Here is a 21108-nt window from a genome sequence, read left to right on the forward strand (position 1 = left end):
CTGCAAGAACATCCCGAAATTTGCCCAAGAATCTTTGTTCTGCATTGAGTTTTCTGCATTGCTGTCAATGGGGGTTGCAGGCTGGGGGGGGGCACATTTTTGAAGGCACAGTCTCGAAACTTTCAGGGTCTCATCAGGAGACTTCCCTAATGATTCCCCCCAAGTTTGGTGCAGTTTGGTTCAGGGGGGACAAAGTTATGGACCCTCAAAACTGTAGCCCCCATCTCCTATTAGCTCCCATTGGAAACAATGGGGGATAGGGGCACCCCCTTTGGGAGTCTATAACTCTGGACTCCCTGAACCAAACCTCACCAAACTTGGGGGGTAGCATAAGGACAGTCTCCTGATGATACGCTGAAATTTTGGTGCTGCTAGCCTAAAAACTGCACCCACTGCAGGCCAAAAATGGAAAACCACTAAAATACCCAAAAACGAACCCAGCATTTTGATGCCCTCCACAAGGTGATGCCCTGGGCAGCTGCCCACCTTGCCCAATGGGCATTACGCCAGTGCATCATATATACAATTTTTGTTATTATTTCATGATTTCATGGACTGTCTTCGGCAGACACTAAAACCCATAAAGGGTTGGCACCTGGAGAATTTCCACAGGGAAGAAGAGAAAGAGTTTGGATTTATACCCCCCCCCCTTCTCTCCTCTAAGGAGACTCAAAGGGGCTTGCAGTCTCCTTCTCCCCCCTGCCCAACAAACACCCTGTGAGGTGGGTGGGGCTGAGAGAGCTCCGAAGAACTGTGACTAGCCCAAGGTCACCCAGCTGGCCCAAAGTCACCCAGTTGGAGTGCACAAGCTAATCTGGTTCCCCAGATAAGCCTCCACAGCTCAAGTGGCACAGCGGGGAATCGAACCCAGCTCTCCAGATTAGAGTGCACCTTAAGCACGATACCAGGCTGGCTGTTCCATGGTCTGTGACCGGCCGTGGAGGAAGCCCTCCCACATACTCCCTTCCCCTCACCTCAGTGGGGAAGGGACCACCAGGGACCCCCTCCCCTTGACCTCAATGCTCATGCCCAGTGGTGGGATCCAAAAATTTTAGTAACAGGTTCCCATGGTGGTGGGATTCAAACTGTGGTGTAGCGCCAATGGGGCTGGGCGGGGCATTCCGGGGGCAGGGTGGGGCATTCCTGGGCGGGGCTGTGGCAAGGACGCAGCCGCTGCGCCAGTCCTTGGGCAGGAAACTAGTGCACACAGGCGCAGGCTGCCACGCATGCCGGTGCACCTCCTGCTAGACTGCTTCCAGTTCTGCGCGCTACTGCTGAGAGGAGGGGCATAACGAAGGCAAAAATCACGGGGCAAAATCACCCATTAGTAACCCCCTCTCGGCGCACACAAATAATTAGTAACCTACTCTCGGGATCCTGTGAGAACCTGCTGGATCCCACCTCTGCTCTTGCAGGTTCATATGGATGCAGGTGCTCCTTCAGGTAGGTGGAACCCAAGACGTTTAGGGCTTTGAATGTCAACGTCAAGACCTCGAATTGGGCCCAGTAGCAAATAGGGATCTTCATGCTTTGATGGGTCAGGAGAGCCTCTCCCTGTGACCTCTTGAACTGAAGTGCCCAGAACGTCACAAAAGACAGTGGAATGCACTCCCTCGGAGTGTGGTGGAGTCTCCTTCTTTGGAGGTTTTTAAACAGAGGCTGCATGAACATCTGTCAGGAGTGCTATGATGGTATGTTCCTGCATGGCAGGGGGTTGGACTGGATGGCCCGGGGCGTCTCTTCCAACTCTATGATTCTGTGACAGGAAGGCACGTCTTTTCATTAAATATATTTACCTCTCCCCCTTGCTCCAAGGAGAAGCTCATTTTTCCTCGTATTGTCGAAGGCTTTCATGGCCGGAATCACTGGGGTGCTGTGTGGTTTCCAGGCTGTGTAGCCGTGTTCTAGCAGCATTCTCTCCTGATGTTTCACCTGCATTTGTGGCTGGCATCTTCAGAGGATCTGATGTTGGGAAAGCAAGTGGAGTATATATACCTGTTGGAGTGTCCAGGGTGGGTGATGAAACATTGTCTGTGAGTAACAAAGAAGACAGCCAGGTCAATAGGTGAGGGCATCTGAATAGAAGTATGAGTAACAATGAAGTTTATAGCCTGGGAGTAACAATAGAGATAGCAAGGTCAATAGGTGGGAGCATCTGAATAGAAGTATCCTGGCCTTTGTTTCCTTTGTCTATAGTCATCCTATGTATGTGTGGAGCTGGTTAGACACTGTCTTGACTCTAGTATTTTTCAACACTGGCAACCAAGTTCTGTTCATTTTCATCGTTTCTTCCTTTTTCCTCGTTTGATCTGCGCCCCCATCTCAGCAAAAGCTAGGCCAAGTCTTGGGGGGTTGCCCGGTGAGATTCTCAGTCTTGTCCTGTTCTGACCTGAGAAGCCGCCCTGTGCTCCGGTTGGCAGGAAATAATCTGCATCTCCGCCTGGTTTTTCCTTCCCCCAGGCCAGAGGACTCCGTCTCCGAGATTCCCCTGCTGCCCCGAGATGTCCTGCAGGTGCTGACCCAACAGCTGACGTGCAGCGTGGCCCAGATCTCAAACGATGCCGTGGCCGAGGCAGGGCTCAGCCGGGCCCTCCTGCTTGTCAAGTTCTTCATCATCATTTGCAGGTAAAGGGCGTGTGCGGGAAACAAACCAAGAAAGAGAGAGAAAGAAATCAAGCACTTGGCTTTCTAAAGCTCAGCCCTGGGCTGATTCTCACCTTTGGATGTGGTGTTATCATGACATAACATCGTGTTCAAAGCGAGAGTCCCATCCGGGCATCTTCTCACGAGGCGAGAATTATTGTTTTAACATCTCAGGGAAATATTATTTATGTTTTGGTAGATGTTTGAAGGTCTGGCTGCTTTTTTAATGCGCTGGCCCATCAGTTGGGATTTTCAAGAGTGGAGATTTAGTGTAGTGTACAACTGACCCTAGGTTGCCTGGAGGTGGCATTCTTTTTGCTGTCTCCTAACATCAACTTGGTGAGTTTTGTGATGGTTCAGGGGTGGCCAACCTATGGCGCTCCAGATGTTCATGGACTACAATTCCCACTGTAAAAATCAAGTGGAGACTCTTGCTCACATTATTCTTGACTGTCCGATATATGTGGGCATTAGGAATTTCTCTCCCAGTCTGGCCCTAGACAAATCCGAAAGTGACTCTGACTGCTCTGTTGTGGAGCTTCCGTTAAACAACACAGATGTCGTGCTCTTGGAAAAAGTAGCAAAATTTCTTTTACAAGTGACAGAACTTTCTAAGTAATTTATACTGCTATCTAGTCTTCCTGTCTGCGCTTTGAATGTACTCTTGATTTGTATTTCAAAAATGTCTGGCAATGCTCTAGAACCTATTTTTGAAATGCCAAATAAAGGTTGTTGTTGTTAAACTCCATCTTAGCCTAAGGTGACCAGATGGTCACCTTTGTGAACCGGGACGGGGGGGGGGGTAAGCGCCCGCGCCCCCGCATGTGACAGGGCATGTGACAGAGGCGCCTTCAGCTCCCAGGCCGCTCCCCCCGTGGACAATTTGTCCCGCGTCCCGCAGGTTATTTCAATTGTCCTGATTTTTGGGAGGCTGCCGCACTGCCTTGCACCCCAGAAGGCAGTGCGGCAGCCTCCCCAAAATCGGGACAATTGAAATAACCCACGGGATGCGGGACAAATTGTTTGAAGGCGGGACTGTCCCGCCAAAAGCGGGACGTCTGGTCAGCCTGTCTTAGCCATCATCCAACTGGCCCCTGATTGCGTCTCCTTCGCCAGTCCAGCTTCACACTTGAGAACCAGAGAGCGCCATTTTACTAAATATGTGTGGAGGCACTCATTTTGTGGCCCTGCATTCCCAAGGGTTGCCACCTGCTCTTAACCACTACGCCACTGCTACTCCCTCAGGAGGATTTCAGGAGGGGGACGAGCCACTTTGGCTTCCTACTTTAGTTGGGGAGGGTGGGTGGTTTCCATCTTATCTTCCCCGTTAATCTTCAGTCACAGTCTGTGTCAGCTCTCTCTGCTTCTGCTTCCAATCTCTATGGAGACCGAGAGGCCAAGATGAGGCGGCTGGAACGGATGGAAGCTCTGAGACATCCTGAACTGCTCCATCCCTTCCCCAGCTGCAGAATTGCGATGGCATGCAGGGGATGTTCATGCTCAGATGCGACACCAAGGGGGCTGCTTGCATGTGAAACTGGCGGCTGCAGATCTGATCATCGTGGGCCGTTTCCCACGTCTGGCTGCTTTCCTGTGATGCAATCAACACCCCTGGTGACCTTCTGTGGGGCTGATATACTTGTGTGGGTATAGTTGCCAACTCTGAGTTGAGAAATTGCTGGAGATTTTGGCCCCTTCCGCACACGCAAAATAATGCGTTTTCAAACCACTTTCACAACTGTTTGCAAGTGGATTTTGCTATTCTGCACAGCTTCAAAGAGCACTGAAAGCAGTTTGAAAGTGCATTATTCTGCATGTGCGGAATGAGCCTTTGAGGAGGGAGTCTGGGAAGAGCTGGTTTGGGGTGGGGAGGGACCTTAGGGGGCTTAATGCCATACAGCACACCTTCCAATGTGGCCATTTTCTCCAGGGTAACTTGTCTGTGCCGGCGAGAGATCAATTGTACCCAGAGGTGGGATCCAGCAGGTTCTCGCCAGTTCCCGAGAGTGGGTTACTAATTATTTGTGTGTGCCGAGAGGGGGTTACTAATGGGGTCTGCTTTTCCGTTAGAAATGCCATTAGGTCCAAAAATCATCAAGTCCTGTTGTTTCCTATGTGGCTGGTTAGCGAAGGTAGAAAACAGGAGATAATTCTCCTCCTTAAAAACATGTTTTAGAAATATGGTAAAGTTCCTTGTTTAAGGAAAGTATCCTTCTTTTGATTTCTAGAAACAAAATTAAGTATTTGAAAGTATTAAGTGTTTGACAGGCAGTCGATTAGAGGAGAAGTGGTTGTTTCTGTTGGCAGGTAGAGCGCATAGGACTTGCTATAATGAGTTTAAATTTATGGACTGAAGAAAAGATGGGCCCAGCTGGGACTACATTAGGAAACTTTTGTTACAGTAAAGAGTTTTACAGTAACAGAGGAAATTATTAATGCCCGTACCTCCGGAATGCCCGAAGCCACGCAGCCTGTCGATGCCCGCACCAGCCCCATTGAGAGGCTTATACCACTGTTTGAATCCCACCACCATGGGAACCTGTTACTAAAATTTTTGGATCCCACCGCTGATTGTACCCCTCGGAGATCTCCAGGCCCCACTTGGAAGTTGGTAACCTCTGTGGGACACATGTATAGCAGCGGTGGGGGGCAGTGGGGAAGGCGCCCCCGGGCAATTGGCTCCCAGGGGAAGCGTCCTCCCTTGCCCCACCGTTGTTACACCCCTGTCCTTCTCCCCATTCCAAGGAGATGTGAATTTAATTTTCTCTTCCTCCACTATATTTTCATAACCACCACCCTGTGAGGCAGATCAGTCTGAGAGAGGGTGAGTAGCCCATGGCGGAGTGGAAGTTAAAGCGTAGGTCTGACATTGAAGCCACTCCCAACCACTGTGACTTTTGCTTTTAACAAGAAAATTCATGCCCAGCTGGGGGTTTGAACTCCAGCCACTTCTGTTTCCCCACGGCTGTTCAAGAAACAATTGAAAGGAATCTGGCGTTTGTATTTAGCTACCAGTTAGGAATAGGAAGACACAATTTGTATTTTTGCTATTAATGAGGAATGTTAAAACAAACGCAATGAAACTTTGCATCGGTGAATTGGGCCTTGCTGCCAAATAGCTGATGTGCATCTTTAAACACCATGGTTCGTTTTTGACTTCTTTGCAATCTTTCATTTGCTGGAAATATTACGTTGTGCGAAAGCTGTGCTGCTTTGGTGTAGCAACTGACTGTTATAAGAAAGGCAAGTTATCCTGAAACTTGCTAATAGACTCTGGGCAAAGTTCTCTTTCACTGAATCCACCCTGCAGGGTTGCTGGGAGGCTAAATTTCTCCTTCAGAGGAGGGGATAAGAGCAAGATATAAACAAAGGTGTGTGTTGGTTGTAGTGGGTTTTCCGGGCTGTGTGGCCGTGGTCTGGTGGATCTTGTTCCTAACGTTTCGCCTGCATCTGTGGCCGGCATCTTCAGAGGTGTATCACAGAGGGAAGTCTGTTACACACTGTAACCAAACGTTAGGAACAAGATCCACCAGACCATGGCCACACAGCCCGGAAAATCCACTACAACCAGTTGAATCCGGCTGTGAAAGCCTTCGACAATACAAAGGGGTGTGTGTGTGTGTGTGTGTTTAATGAATCAAAGGAAGCTTTTTATTTGTTTTGGCGCAGGAAATGTTCTGAAATCAAGCATGTTTTCTAACAGCGGTCCACTCCTTAGAATGTACCGTGCCAACTTTCACATAATGCAAGATCTCATCCTTATATCTAATCTGGAGGAACCGGGTTTGATTCCCTGCTCTGCCGCCTGAGCTGTGGAGGCTTCTCTGGGGAATTCAGATTAGCCTGTGCACTCCCACACACGCCAGCGGGGTGACCTTGGGCTAGTCACAGCTTCTTGGAGCTCTCTCAGCCCCACCCACCTCACAGGGTGTTTGTTGTGAGGGGGGAAGGGCAAGGAGATTGTCAGTCCCTTTGAGTCTCCTGCAGGAGAGAAAGGGGGGATATAAATCCAAACTCTTCTTCTTCTTATAGGTCACAGTAATCCCTATATTTAATATAATCTATTTACTTACTTACTTATATCCCACCTTCCTCCTTGATGGGGATTTAAAGTGGCTGGCATCGTAGTCCTCTCCTTTTTTTATCCTCATAACTACCCTATAAGGTAGGTTTGGCTGAGAGTGAGTGACTGACCAAGGTTAACCAGCAGGCTTCCATGGCAGAACCGAGATTCGAACCTGGGTCCAACACTTTAACCACTACACCATGCCACCACATTGGATGTCGAGGGATGGCGCCTGTGGGAATAAAAAAGTCATAAAAGTTCCTACCTCCGCTTGATCTGCAAGTTTGCAAGACCTGGGGGAACTTGTGCAAAAATCCAATTATTAAAAATTAAAACATATAATATATATATTTTTAAAAAACCCTGAAAATGATGGCACATTGAAAAAGGGGATGAAGTAGGAGCTGGCAGCAGAGGAATCTGATTTCCCTTTCCTTGTGAATCCGTGCACCTAGTGTTGCTGTGCGGCCGCTCCCTCCAGCCCCCAGTTTTATTGCAGCTCAACTATTAGGACTTCTGGTTTGGTTTTCGGAGGCCCTTTAAGAAAAACTAAACTGGGTTATTCTTGGCTTGCTGGCCTGATGCCAGAGGTGGGATCCAGCAGGTTCTCACAGGTTCCCGAGAGTAGGTTACTAATTATTGGTGTGTGCCGAGAGGGGGTTACTAATACGTGATTTTGCCACGTGATTTTGGCCTTAGTTACGCCCCTCCTCTCAGCAGTAGCGCGCAGAACTGGAAGCAGTCTAGCAGGAGGTGCACCGGCGTGCGTGGCAGCCTGCGCCTGCGTGCATTCGTTTCCCGCCCAAGGACCAGCGCAGCGGCTGCGTCCTTGCCACCGCCCCATCCAGGAATGCCCTGCCCCCGGAATGCCCGCCCACGCCCCCATCGTGCCCCACCCAGCCCCATTGGCGCTATGCCACAGTTTGAATCCCACCACCATGGGAACCTGTTACTAAAATTTTTGGATCCCACCACTGCCTGATGCTCACACCGTCTTCCTGTGTGGCCCGTGGCCTGCAAATGAGAAATAAGGCCTGGCTGATACCCTGTTTCCCCGAATATAAGACATCCCCTGAAAATAAGACGTAGTAGAGGTTTTGCTGAAGCGCGAAATATAAGGCATCCCCCGAAAGTAAGACGTAGCAAAGTTTTTGTTTGGAAGCATGCCCGACGAGCAGAACACAGAAATATAAGACATCCCCTGAAAATAAGACATAGCGCATCTTTGGGAGCAAAAATTAAATAAGACACTGCCTTATTTTCGGGGAAACACGGTAAGTGTGTTGCTCTCCTGGTTCTGGGAAGTTGGGGGAGTTACCCTTATTAAATCTGCAATCATGTAAGACAGGGGTCTTCAAACTATGGCCCTCCAGATGTTCATAGACTACAATTCACATGAGCCCTACCACTTGGCCATGCTGTCAGGGGCTGATGGGAATTGTAGTCCATGAACATCTGGAGGGCCACAGTTTGAAGACCCCTGTTGTAAGATGACCCACGCGTAGTTGGAAATACCTGGCGATTTGAGGGCGGAGCCTGGGCAGGAGGCGGGTTTAAGGGGGGGACGGACCTCGGGGAAGTATAATGCCATAGAGCCCCCCCTCCAAAACAGCCATTTTCTACAGAGAAGGGGAATAAATGTTTTAAAAGAAGGAAAAGAGTTTGGATTCATACCCCACCTTTCTCTCCTGAAGGAGACTCAAGGTGGCTTACAAGCTCCTTTCCCTTCTTCTCCCCACAACAGACACCTTGTGAGGCAGGTGGGGCTGAGAGAGTTTTGGACAAACTGTAACTAGCCCAAGGTCACCCAGCAGGAATGTAGGAGTGCGGAAACACACCCGGTTCACCAGATAAGCCTCTGCCACTCAGGTGGAGGAGTGGGGAATCAAACCTGGTTCTCCAGATTAGAATCCACCTGCTCTTAACCTAAGGTGACCAGATAGTCACCTTTGTGAACCGGGATGAGCGGGTAGGCGGCTGGAAGGCCGCGCGCGTGCGCCCATGCGCGCGCAGCCGCAGGAGTGCACTGCCTTCTGGGGTGCTGCCGTTTCTTGCACCCCAGAAGGCAGTGCGGCAGCCTTACAAAAATCGGGACAATTGAAATAACCCGCGGGACGCGGGACAAATTGTTTGAAGGTGGGACTGTCCCGCCAAAAGCGGGACGTCTGATCAGCCTATCTTAACCACTACACCACGCTGCAATTTGTAGAGTCTGGAGATAAATTGTATTGCTGGGAGATCTCCATCCCCTACCTGGAGATTGACAACCCCCTAACAACCAGGAATGTCTTGCAAGGAAGGGGGTGGGGAGGTTACACCTTTGGTAGGGTTTTCTTCCCCCACAGGCCCACCCGCAGAGTTTGTGGAGCCGCTTTGCTGGTGAGAGCACTTGGAACCGTGCCACGGACATGAATGCACGCCAAGCTCTGGGCCTTGTTTGTGCAGAAGAGCGGAGGAGGTCATTCCGGGCTTCCCACGAAGGCTGGGCTGACCAGTTGTTCCCTTCTCCCCGGGGGAGGTTGTGGGGGCGGCGAAGGAACCCGTTCCTGTTTCTCCGGCGGCTCTTTCCGGCTCAGTCCTGGACGTTCCACCCTGCCTCGAAACAGCGCGTGCTGTCCACCGTCTGCGCACTGCTTGCAGCAAGAGAAAAATCTGAATTTTTGAAAGGTGTAAGGATCATTTCTTTGAAGGAGGAATTTTCAAAAGGTGTAAAGTGATGGGATTGTATTGTCGGAGGCTTTCGCAGCAGGAAGTGTTGTGGGGTTTCTGGGCTGCATAGCTGTATTCCAGTAGCATATTCTCCTGATGTTTCGCCTGCATCTGTGGCTGGCAAGATGCAGGTGAAACATCGGGAGAAAGTGCAACTGGAACACGGCCATACAGCCCGGAAACCTCACAACACTGGGGAGATGGGGTTCTTTTGGAGCAGCAGTGGTGTAGGAGGTTAAGAGCTCGCGTATCTAATCTGGAGGAACCGGGTTTGATCCCCCGCTCTGCCGCCTGAGCTGTGGAGGCTTCTCTGGGGGATTCAAATTAGCCTGTGCACTCTCACACACGCCAACTGGGTGACCTTGGGCTAGTCACGGCTTCTCGGAGCTCTCTCAGCCCCACCCACCTCACAGGGTGTTTGTTGTGAGGGGGGAAGGGCAAGGAGATTGTCAGCCCCTTTGAGTCTCCTGCAGGAGAGAAAGGGGGGATATAAATCCAAACTCTTCTTCTTCGTCTTCTTTTGGGGGGAGCACAGCGTGGGGCGGTCACAGGGCTCAGCCCCGTGTCTGGCTTCGGGGCGTGCTCTGTGGTGGAAAGGCCGGGTCAGGAGAAACTTTCAGACCGTTTGGTGCACATCTTTAGTAATGAAGGCAGGGAAGAGAAGGGAATGGGAATAGGAGCCTCTCCGACATGACCTTGGAAGGTGTGGCAGCCCAGGTAAGGTTGCCAGCGCAAGGTTGAGAAATGCATGAAGATTTGGGAGGCGGAGCCTGAGAAGTGCAGGGTTGGGGAAGGGCGAGGGGCTTCAATGGGGTATGAAGCTGCAGAGACCACCTTCCAACGCAGCTGTTTAGATGAACTGGTCTTCTATGTCACCAGAAGATCCCTTGTAGTAGCTGGAGATCTCCAGTCACCTCTGGAGCAGCAGTGGCGTAGGAGGTTAAGAGCTCGTGTATCTAATCTGGAGGAACCGGGTTTGATTCCCAGCTCTGCCCGTAGCCCTGGAGACTGTGGAAGGAGGCTTCCTCTGGGGAATTCAGATTAGCCTGGGCACTCCCACACACGCCAGCTGGGTGACCTTGGGCTAGTCACAGCTTCTCGGAGCTCTCTCAGCCCCACCTACCTCACAGGGTGTTTGTTGTGGGGGGGGGGGAAGGGCAAGGAGATTGTAAGCCCCTTTGAGTCTCCTGCAGGAGAGAAAGGGGGGGATATAAATCCAACTCTTCTTCTTCCAGTCTTCTTCCAATGAGCAGCAGTGGCGAAGAAGGTTAAGAGCTCGTGTATCTAATCTGGAGGAATCGGGTTTGATTCTGGAAGCCTGTACCCCCCACACACGCTGGAGGACCTTGGGCTGGGCTCAGCTCGAGCCTCTCAGTCTCCACCCACCACAGGGTGTTTGCTGTGGGGAAGGAGGATTGTAAGCCCCTTTGAGTCTCCTGCAGGAGAGAGTGATATAAACCAAACCTTCTTCTTCTTCTCTTCTTCTGTCTGAATGAGGACAGAGGGGCTCTCTGGGAGCTGTGGGGTCCTGAGAGGTGCCAGAGATTTGGGTGCCTGAGATTTGGGTGCCAGGATTGCCAACCTCCAGGCAGGGGCTGGAGTTCTCCCAGGATTATGACTGCAGAGATCAGTTCCCTTGGAGAAAACAGCTGCTTTGGAGGGCGGGCTCGATGGCCCAACGCCCCTGCTGAGCCCCCTCACCTCCCCAAACTCTGTCTTCCTTCGGCTGTATTCCCAAATCTCCAGGAATTCTCCAGCCTGGTGCTGGCAACCCAAAGGATTGCTTCTTTACTTGGGGTGGGAGAGGGAGCTAGAAGAAGAGTTGAATTTATACCCCACCATTCTCTCCTGTAAGGAGACTCCAAGGAGCTTACAAGCTCCTTTCCCTCCTTCCTCCCCCTACAACAAACACCCTGTGAGGTGGGTGGGAGCAGAGAGCTCAAAGAACTGTGACTAGCCCAAGGTCACCCAGCTGGCATGTGTTGGCGTGCACAAGCTAATCTGGTTCATCGGATAAGCCTCCACAGCTCAAGTGGCAGAGCAGGGAATCAAGCCCGGTTCTCCAGATTAGAGTGCACCTGCTCTTAACCAATACACCACATTGGATCAGTGGTTAGAACTGCCCCGTTTCTTCTACTTTTCACTCTACAGTTTACGTGTGCCTAAAAGCCACCTAAAGGTCCCTCAGGTTTACCGCTGGGCACAAGCGCTCCTAATTGGGTGCATGTTGAATTAGTGCCTGTTCAGTAGCACTTAAGCACCTTGGCTGGCAGGAGAAGAAGAAGAAGAAGAGTTTGAATTTATATCCCCCCTTTCTCTCCTACAGGAGACTCAAGGGGGCTGACAATCTCCTTGCCCTTCCCCCTCACAACAAACACCCTGTGAGGTGGGTGGGGCTGAGAGAGGAAACCTCCGGTAGCTGTGACCTAGCTCCAAGGTCACCCAGCCATGCGCGTGTGTGGGAGTGCCCAGGCTGGGAACCTTGGAATTCTTAGAGGAAGCCTCCACAGCTCCAGGGCGGCAGAGCTGGGAATCAAACCCCGATTCCTCCCAGATTAGATACACGTAGCTCTTAACCTCCCCTAAGCATGCACTGCTTGCTGAGGGGGGGTGGCTGCGGACCCAGGGAACCCGGGTAGTTCTGGGAGTCCCTTTCACGAAGCTTAGGTGGTTGAGGGCTGCAGAAGGGATTTTTTCAGGTTACGCTTTGGGGGGGGGGTTTCAAGGAGGATTTCTGAGCTTTTATATTTTGGAGGCCGAGGAGCTGTGGAATGTATTAAATAAGTTGCATTGACCTTGGATGGCTCAGCCCCTCCCAGTTTCCTGAAGCGAACTGGTTAGTGCGTCGTAAGTGGGAAGGCACCAAGGAATCCCAGGAGTTGCTCTGCCATGTAAAGAGCAACAGCAAAAGAAATTTTTAAAGGTATCGAAAAGGAGTCTCTTATATTGGAAGCATCTCGGGCAATTCTGGATAAGGGGGCTCGAGTTAAGGTAGGTTGTGGAGTGGGCCAAATCTGCACTTCCTGCAGCAGCGGCGTAGGAGGTTAAGAGCTCGTGTATCTAATCTGGAGGAACCGGGTTTGATTCCCAGCTCTGCCGCCTGAGCTGTGGAGGCTTCTCTGGGGAATTCAGATTAGCCTGGGCACTCCCCCACACGCCAGCTGGGTGACCTTGGGCTAGTCACAGCTTCTCAGAGCTCTCTCAGCTCCACCTACCTCACAGGGTGTTTGTTGTGACGGGGGAAGGGCAAGGAGATTGTCAGCCCCTTTGAGTCTCCTGTAGGAGAGAAAGGGGGGATATAAATCCAAACTCCTCCTCCTCCTCCTCCTCCTCCTCTTCTTCTTCTTCTTCTTCTTCTTCTTCTTCTTCTTCTTCTTCTTCTTCTTCTTCTTCTTCTTCTTCTTCATTAACAGACCAGCCCCCCAGTGCATTGTACAGTATTACACACCGCAAAAAAATTAGGGAAATTCGTTCACGCTGCCTGAGCCTCAAGGGCAGACTTGCTTGCTTTTGCCAGCTTTTGGGCATCATGGGAACTGGTCCAAAGCTGTGTTATTTTCACTCAGTGTGGAAGGGTGTTCACAGCGTTAAGGGGTTGTGTGAAGCCCACGGAAAAGGCAGGTCACGCGTGGCAACTGTTAATACCATTAAAGCGAAGTTTTTTTAGCTAGAGGCTGGATTTCTCGTGTGTGAGTGCAGCTGTTTCCACCTTGAGTGGTAGAAAATTTGCTTCAGAGTTACAATTGCCGGTCCCGGGCATCACGCCTCTTTCCTTTTATATTCCGGAGTGTGTTGATTTGCAGGCTTCCGCACGCGGAGAATCACAGAACGGCTCCGCCGCCTCCTTCCCATTCTGCCTGCCTCGCAGCTGCGGAAGCATTAATGAGTTCCTGTTCAGGATCCGCTTTGGCGCTGCTGGAGAGACTTCCTAAACCAGAAAGGCTGTTCTCTAATGCGCAAGCGTTCATGTCTAGGAGTGAGCGAGCTCAGGTTTTGCACGGGAACGTGGCCACGGGGCTTTGTGCTTCCCCGGACGGTTGCTTAAAACTCTGGACTCCTTCTCAGATCGGTGTGCTGATTTCCCCCCCAGGAATCTGGAAAACGTCCAAGCAGACCGGCCCCCGGCATTTGTTCACGAGGTGATCAGTTTGCTGTCTGCCTGTTCTAACAAGGTAAGCTCCCAACTCTGGAGGCCGGGTCGCTACAAATGAAGAAATGAATGGGTAAACTTCCCAAGAGCCTTGTGCAGGGGGTTATTATTATTATTATTGATAGGCACAGGGCGAGGCCCTGTGTCCACAGAGCAAAAGCTCTGACCGGTTACAAAAATAACCATCCAAAGCTTCTTCAGTGTTCAGAGATTGATTTTCATTCAATTCTGCGCAGAAGAGGGAACTCTCCTCTGTTAGCAACAGGGAGGAGGTTCAAGGGAGCTGCTGTTTCATGCACTAGTACATAATCTCTTACAAACATCCCCTCCTTGTCTTCCGAATTCATTGGCTAGATTTGGAATACGCTGCACATTGCCATTTTGAATCTCCTCCTCTCCCAAAAGCCCACCTTGCTTTCTACAATTGCAGTGCAGTAGTGATTTCTTTATGTCATCTTGTCCGTTCAGAGAGATCTTGGTTGCTATATCAACCCAGTTTTACTTCAGCCCCTTATCTGTATTTTGTGAGTTTCTGCTAATTCCCTCATCTCCTTGAGGTGGGGCCCTGTTTTCCCAAATCAAAGCTCCAGTGTCAAGGAGCTGCTCTATTATGAGTTTCGTTTCTTCCAACGGTGAAAGTAAGTTTTTTAGCGTGCTTGCAATTGCCCAGTGAATTACTCTAATACCAAGGGGTAGGAACCTCGTCTTCTCTCCAGATGTTCAGGAACTACAATTCCCATCAGCCTCTGTCAGCATGGCCAATTGGCCATGCTGGTAGGGGCTGATGGGAATTGTAGTTCCTGAACATCTGGAGAGCCGCAGGTTCCCTACCCCTGCTCTAATATAACTTGTATGATTAAATACAATGGCTTAAAACATCATAAACTATATGTCCATATCATTATTTATTCAATGTCAGTATACCGCCCCACCCCCCCAGGGGCTCTGGGCAGTGTACAACACAATCATCATAAAATACAAGCAACAAGAGGGGTGCATAAGCAACAACCTATAAATAATACCTAACATTGAGCTAAAACAGAATGAGCTGATGAATTAAGCCCCATAAACTTTAAAATACTAATTTAAAACAGCGATTGATACTTAAAACTAGTGTCCTGCAAAACCTTACTTAAAAATCTTCCTAACAAGGAGGGGGGGCATGGCAGGTCCCAAGGATGTAAAGGGACCCTCAGACAGGAGAACGGGTTAGACTAGATGACCTTTGAGTTCCCTTCCAGTTCCAGGTTTCTACATTTCTGCCCTAACCAGGCTTACCAGCAGGGCTGGCTCATGGTATTTGGCTGCCCCGAACTTACCTGGGTGGAATGGGTCAGGTGTGCAATGGGCATTTGTTACGTTTCCAGTCCCTGCCACCCATAGCCAGGGGGAAGAGAAGGCCGGGCACTGCTGAGCTCTCTGGGGCTCCAGACGTCAAGCCCTGGATCCATTACCAATAACAAGCTCAGTGATTTTCAATCAGCAGCTTTTATTGACAGACGACAGCATTCCCCTTTCATGTGCATCATTCTGCCCCTCCCACTTCCCTCCTTCCCAAACACCAAAGCAGAGTTCTACAGAGCAGGGATGGACCAGCCCGTTACTCCTCAAGGCCAGAAGTGGGATCCAGCAGGTTCTCACAGGTTCCCGAGAGTAGGTTACTAATTATTTGTGTGTGCCGAGAGGGGGTTACTAATTGGTGATTTTGCCACGTGGTTATTGCCTTAGTTACGCCCCTCCTCTCAGCAGGAGCGCGCAGAACTTGAAGCAGTCTAGCAGGAGGTGCACCAGCGTGCGTGGCAGCCTGCGCCTGCGTGCATTCGTTTCCCGCCCAAGGACCGGCGCAGTGGCTACGTCCTTGCCACAGCCCCGCCCAGGAATGCCCCGCCCCCAGAATGCCCGCCCCCGCCCCCGTCGTGCCCCGCCCAGCCCCATTGGCGCTATGCCACAGTTTGAATCCCACCACCATGGGAACCTGTTACTAAAAATTTTGGATCCCACCACTGCTCAAGGCCGTATGCACCGATAAGAGGGCACACCGGAACTTGAATGCAACCTAAATCATTACTTGGTGCAAGCGTGGAGACAGGGAGAAAACGAAAGAGAAACAAGGGCTCATTCCGCACATGCAGAATAATGCACTTTCAAACTGCTCTCAGTACTCTTTGAAGCTGTGCGGAATAGCAAAATCCACTTGCAAACAGTTGTGAAAGTGGTTTGAAAACGCATTATTTTGCGTGTGTGGAAGGGGCCAAGCATTCTAAGCAAGACAAAATCCAGACCCCAATTAATGTCAGGAGCCCCTGACCCCAGGCACCAAGATAGCTGGGCTGGCCGGGAGGCAAAAACAGGTACACCCCATCACCTTCGCCTGCACCTCTTCAAACTCTGGTGTGCCTACCTGAGTTGCCAAGTCTCTTCTCTCCCTTCGTTCGGCCAGCTCCACTTAAGGCACGGGACTTTTTCCTTTTTGCTTGCCCTGCAAACTTCCTCTGTGGGGCCGCCTTATCCAGTGAGCTAAATTAGCCCTGGTAACTTTTGCCAGCAGGAGCAGCAGTGGCGTAGGAGGTAAAGAGCTCGTGTATCTAGTCTGGAGGAACCGGGTTTGATTCCCAGCTCTGCCGCCTGAGCTGTGGAGGCTTATCTGGGGAATTCAGATTAGCCTGTACACTCCCACACACGCCAGCTGGGTGACCTTGGGCTAGTCACAGCCCGGGAGTTTCCTTCTCAGCCCCACCCACCTCACAGGGTGTTTGTTGTGAGGGGGGAAGGGCAAGGAGATTGTCAGCCCCTTTGAGTCTCCTGCAGGAGAGAAAGGGGGGATATAAATCCAAATTCTTCTTCTTCTTCTTCTTCTTCTTCTTCTTCTTCTTCTTCTTCTTCTTCTTCTTCTTCTTCTTCTTCTTCTTCTTGTGTCTTTGAATCACGTGACACCGTGTATCTCAGCTGCATCTGGGGAACAGGCTTTCTGACGGAAGCTGAGCACCACAAAACGCCCCGATCTGCAGATTAACTTGGCTCCTTTTCTCCTTGACAGCTCAAGAACGCCCCGGGGCAGGATTTGTTCTACAGGGGTCAGCTGGAAAACATCACTTTGTATGCTCTGCACCTCTGCGAGTGCCTCTTTGATCCCTACCAGACCTGGAGGAGACAACAGAGCGGGTGAGTGTGCTGCCCCCCCCCCCCCCGCCACATCCCTCAACTGAGATTTGTGATGGGCACAGCAGTTTTCATAGTTCATAGCTTATTTGGATGTAACAACCCAGAGACCACACGCCCCTTTTTAAAAACGTTGACAACAAACCACAGAACAGAATTTTGCTGCATCTACTGCACAGTTTCAATCAGTTTTGAGCGGGTCCAGAGGAGGGCGACCAACATGGTCAAAGGTCGGGAATCCATGCCCTACGAGGAGAGACTGAGGGAGCTGGGGATGGGTAGCTTGGTAAAGAGAAGGTTAAGAGGTGACACGATAGCCATGTTCAGATATTTGAAGGGATGTCATGTTGGTGAGGGAGCAAGCTTGTTTTCTGCTGCCTCAGAGACTAGGACAGTGATGGCGAACCAATGGCATGGGTGCCAGAGGTGGCACTCGGAGCCCTCTCTGTGGGCACGTGCACACAGAGTTTGTCACATGGGGGTGGAAAATCACCCCCCACACAGACACACCTAGGCTGGCCTGGGCCACTGAGCACGACATGCGTGCACCACAGTGAGCAGGGAGGACTCGGCTGGCGGGCCTGGTGCCTGTGCTCTGGGTGGCTGTTGCCCAAGGAGAGGGGGTGGGCTTAGAGGAGGCAGAGATGTTAGAGAGGCACAGAGCGGTGCGAGCGGAACTTGCTGGAGGCTAGAGCAGGCTGGCCCCTGCTCGAGCAGGTGGGGCGGAGGAAGAGGGAGCCAACCGGTTTTTTCTAAACTAAAACCTCAGCATTCAGGTTAAATTTCTGGGTTGGCACTTTGCGATAAATAAGTGGGGTTTGGGTTGCAATTTGGGCACTCGGTCTCAAAAAGGTTCGCCATCACTGGACTAGGACCTAGAATGATGGGTACAAGGTGCAGGAAAAGAGATTCCATCTAAACATTAGGAAGAACTTCCTGACTGTCTGGGCTGTTCGACGGTGGAATGCGCTATCTCGGAGTGTGGTGGAGTCTCCTCCTATGGAGGTTTTTAGAGAGAGGCTGGATGAACATAATGTCAGGAGTGCTTTGAGTGTGAATCAATTTGGAGGACAAGCCCCAAGAAGATGGCTCAGAAGCAAGTTCAATATATACAAACTCCATTGGAAGGTTATGCATCTCAAACTGCACTCAAAAGGGCTACGTAGTTTGCATCCACTGTTGATGCACAGTTATCATCTCTGGTCGTAGTACATTTTAACAAGAAATGCAAGTATTTAAACCACACTCTATGGCATTCCATGAGGGGCTGGGTCACCTGCCTGAAATGGCTTGCGTGCCCCCTCTCACGCCCTTCTGCCTTTCTCACTGTGCCCAGGGAGATCGTCAGCATGAAAGAGAAGAGCAAATACAAGTTTGTTCCGGCTGTGCTGCCTGCAGAGTTCGGCTCCTTCTTCCAAGGTACGTGCGTCTCCGTCTCCGCCGAGGGCCATCTTTCTCTCTGTCCCCCACCCCGGCTCTCTCTCCTCTAGCGGACGGCTGGCTGCCTATCTCCCAGCAGTCTGTGGGTCTTGCTGTTCAAAGAGCCCCTCCGGTCTGGAACAAAAAAGGCTCCCCACTCTCCGAGTTGACGTTGTGCAATAAAGCATCTAGGCCAGAGATGTCCAATTGGCCATGCCGGCAGGGGCTGATGGAAATTGTAGTCCACAGACATCTGAAGCACCTGAATTGGCCATGCCGGCAGGGGCTGATGGGAATTGTAGTCCATGAACATCTGAAGCACCTGAATTGGCCATGCCGGCAGGGGCTGATAGGAATTGTAGTCCACGGACATCTGAAGCACCTGAACTGGCCATGCCGGCAGGGGCTGATGGGAATTGTAGTCCACGGACATCTGAAGCACCTGAATTGGCCATGCCGGCAGAGGCTGGTGGGAATTGTAGTCCACGGACATCTGAAGCACCTGAACTGGCCATGCCGGCAGGGGCTGATGGGAATTGTAGTCCACGGACATCTGAAGCACCTAAATTGGCCAGCTGCAGGGGCCGGGATGGGAATTCGGGCCAAAGGATAAAGCAGGGGCCGGGATGGGAAATTCTGTAGTCCACTTATCATCTGAAGCACTCCAGTCTGGCCATACGGCAGGGGAGCTGATGGGAATTAATGGCCACAGCAGAGGCTGGGATGGGAATTGTTACAGTCCACTTGACATCTGAAGCACCTAAATTGGCCATGCCGGCAGGGGCTGATGGGAATTGGCCATGCCAGCAGAGGCTGATGGGAATTGTAGTCCACGAACATCTGAAGCACCTGAATTGGACACCCTTGATCTAGGCTTTTCAGCTCTGGGTTGGGAAATTTTTGAAGAGTCAGGGGTGGAATCTTGGGAAGGGGAGGGTTTCGGGAGGAAAGAGGCCACATCAGGGTCTAGTGTACCCTCCAAAGCAGCTGTGTTTTCCAAAGGAACTGATCTTTGTGTCTGGAGGTCCATCATAATTCCAGGAGATCTACAGGCCCCACTTGGACGGTTGCCCCAAAAGCTGCTGCTCTCAAACGCTTTTTTGCTGCGATTTTGCCATGAAAATCCTTCTGGTTCTGCAGGCTGCCAGGTTGCACAGAACGAATTGATGCAGAAATATAACTGTGTGTCCCTATTGATCTAACAGACCTGTGTAATTCAAAAGCCTGCGTTTGATATCAGTCAGCTGGTGAGCCCAGTTTTAAAAGGACTTCTTACAGGAGAGTCAGTATTGGCTTTGTGGCGTTTGCAGCTATAGAACGTTCCCAAGTGACAGATTTCTTCTTTTTTTAATGCTTTATTTAGTTAAAACAAGACAAGACAAACAGAAATACGCAAGCACATTCATACAAAAAGCAAGCAAAAGCAATAGTAGTAATAATAATAACAATAATAATAAAAGGAAGGAAAATTCTAAGTATACTCCAATATAATCATAAAGAACTACAAATTACATCACCTTTACAATTAAAATTCCATAAAATATGCAAACTAACCCAACACAAAACAATAAGACAAAATAGCACGGCAAAGACAAACATAAGATAAACATAATTCCCATCTTGCCTGACCCAGCTGGAATTATTTCTTGAGTTATCTGGACTCTCAGTCCAAGTGACAGATTTCTACCACCTCGGCTCACTTCGTCGCCTCTTGTTAGCCTCTTGTTTGTTATAATTTTTAACGCTGTACATAATAAACAATAACTCCGGTTTCAAATAATCTGTTTCTATAGAAGCAAAGCTGATGCGTTTTAGTTTTTGATTGTTCACTTAGAAACGGCGGCATTTTCTTTCTCTTCTTGGCTGATTTAGGAACGTGGCGAAAGTGGATTTCTGGGACTTAATGCTCCTTTCATACTACTGTGTTGTCCTGTTTATCTTGTCTAATTGAGGACTGGACTCTGGATTAGTGCATTCCCAAGCAATTTGTTGCCTAAGCAGTGAAAACAAAACCACAGCAAATTATGCCAAACAGTACAAGTAATCAAAAACAAAGGTGTTCCAATTTTGCATAATGTACACAGCATGTCACCCAATTCAAATCTGTTTGGTACAAAACTGAGATTGCCCAGTTCTAGAATGTGATTGTTCTGTTGTTGTTGCTGTTGTTGTTAAGTTTCAAATATAGCCCCCCTGGTTGCTGTTAAAAATTAAGGTTGCTCTTCGCAGGAACATCCCTCGGGGACTTTCCAGGGAGGGTGTTTGCAGCGTTACTCCTTTGGACAGTGAGAATGGAGGTGTGGGCGTGTATTTGCTGACTTACTAAAGTCTGTGCCAGTTTATGCACCTTGGAAAAACCTAGAATTTAAAAGAAGGGAATAAAAACTTGCTTTTAAAAAAAAATAAAGGTTGCTAACTTGTTCATTTTGATTGATGTGTTAGTAGTTTAATGTCTTTTTTAAAAATCAAAAACAAGACCACTCTTCTTCGGGGTACAGGGAGATGGGAGAGAGGCCTCCACTCGGGCCAGCGGGGCCTTCTCTGCCTTGTCCCCAATGTTGTGGAACACTCTTCCATCAATCATTAGGGCCCTGCAGGTCCTTGGGCAGTTCCGTGGGGCCCTAAACGCTGAGCTGTTCTGCGGAGCTTTTGGTGGAGAGTAACCACTGATTGCTACCCACCCATCCACCTGTATTTTCCATCATCAGACCACTCCCATGAGAAGGAGCTGAATTTGATTTTCTGATTGAATTTTTATCGCCATCTATAGCTTTCCCCCCTGTTTTTAGGTTTAATAATGGTTTTAGTTGTGATTTTAATGTTTGATTATTCTGTATACTGCCCAGAGCCCTTCAAGGGTGGGCAGTATACAAAATTTAATTAGACAAATAGACAGACAGACAGACAGACAAACAGATGGCTAGATAGCTGGCTAGATAGCTGGCTAGATAGCTGGCTAGCT

At 50.1% G+C, this 21108-nt stretch overlaps 1 protein-coding gene across 1 annotated transcript in view; it reads left to right on the forward strand.

Annotated features, from left to right (window-relative positions):
* Positions 1 to 21108, forward strand: part of NBEAL2 (neurobeachin like 2) — a 149787-nt gene that overhangs the window by 36108 nt on the left and 92571 nt on the right. The window contains exons 3-6 of the mRNA XM_048510517.1: positions 2461 to 2625; positions 13509 to 13590; positions 16606 to 16730; positions 18064 to 18146. Coding sequence (XP_048366474.1) covers positions 2461 to 2625; positions 13509 to 13590; positions 16606 to 16730; positions 18064 to 18146 — 455 coding nt within the window. The remainder of the gene's footprint in view (positions 1 to 2460; positions 2626 to 13508; positions 13591 to 16605; positions 16731 to 18063; positions 18147 to 21108) is intronic.

The sequence above is a fragment of the Sphaerodactylus townsendi genome, linkage group LG11, assembly GCF_021028975.2.
Source record: "Sphaerodactylus townsendi isolate TG3544 linkage group LG11, MPM_Stown_v2.3, whole genome shotgun sequence".
NCBI classification, from domain to species: Eukaryota; Metazoa; Chordata; class Lepidosauria; order Squamata; family Sphaerodactylidae; genus Sphaerodactylus; species Sphaerodactylus townsendi.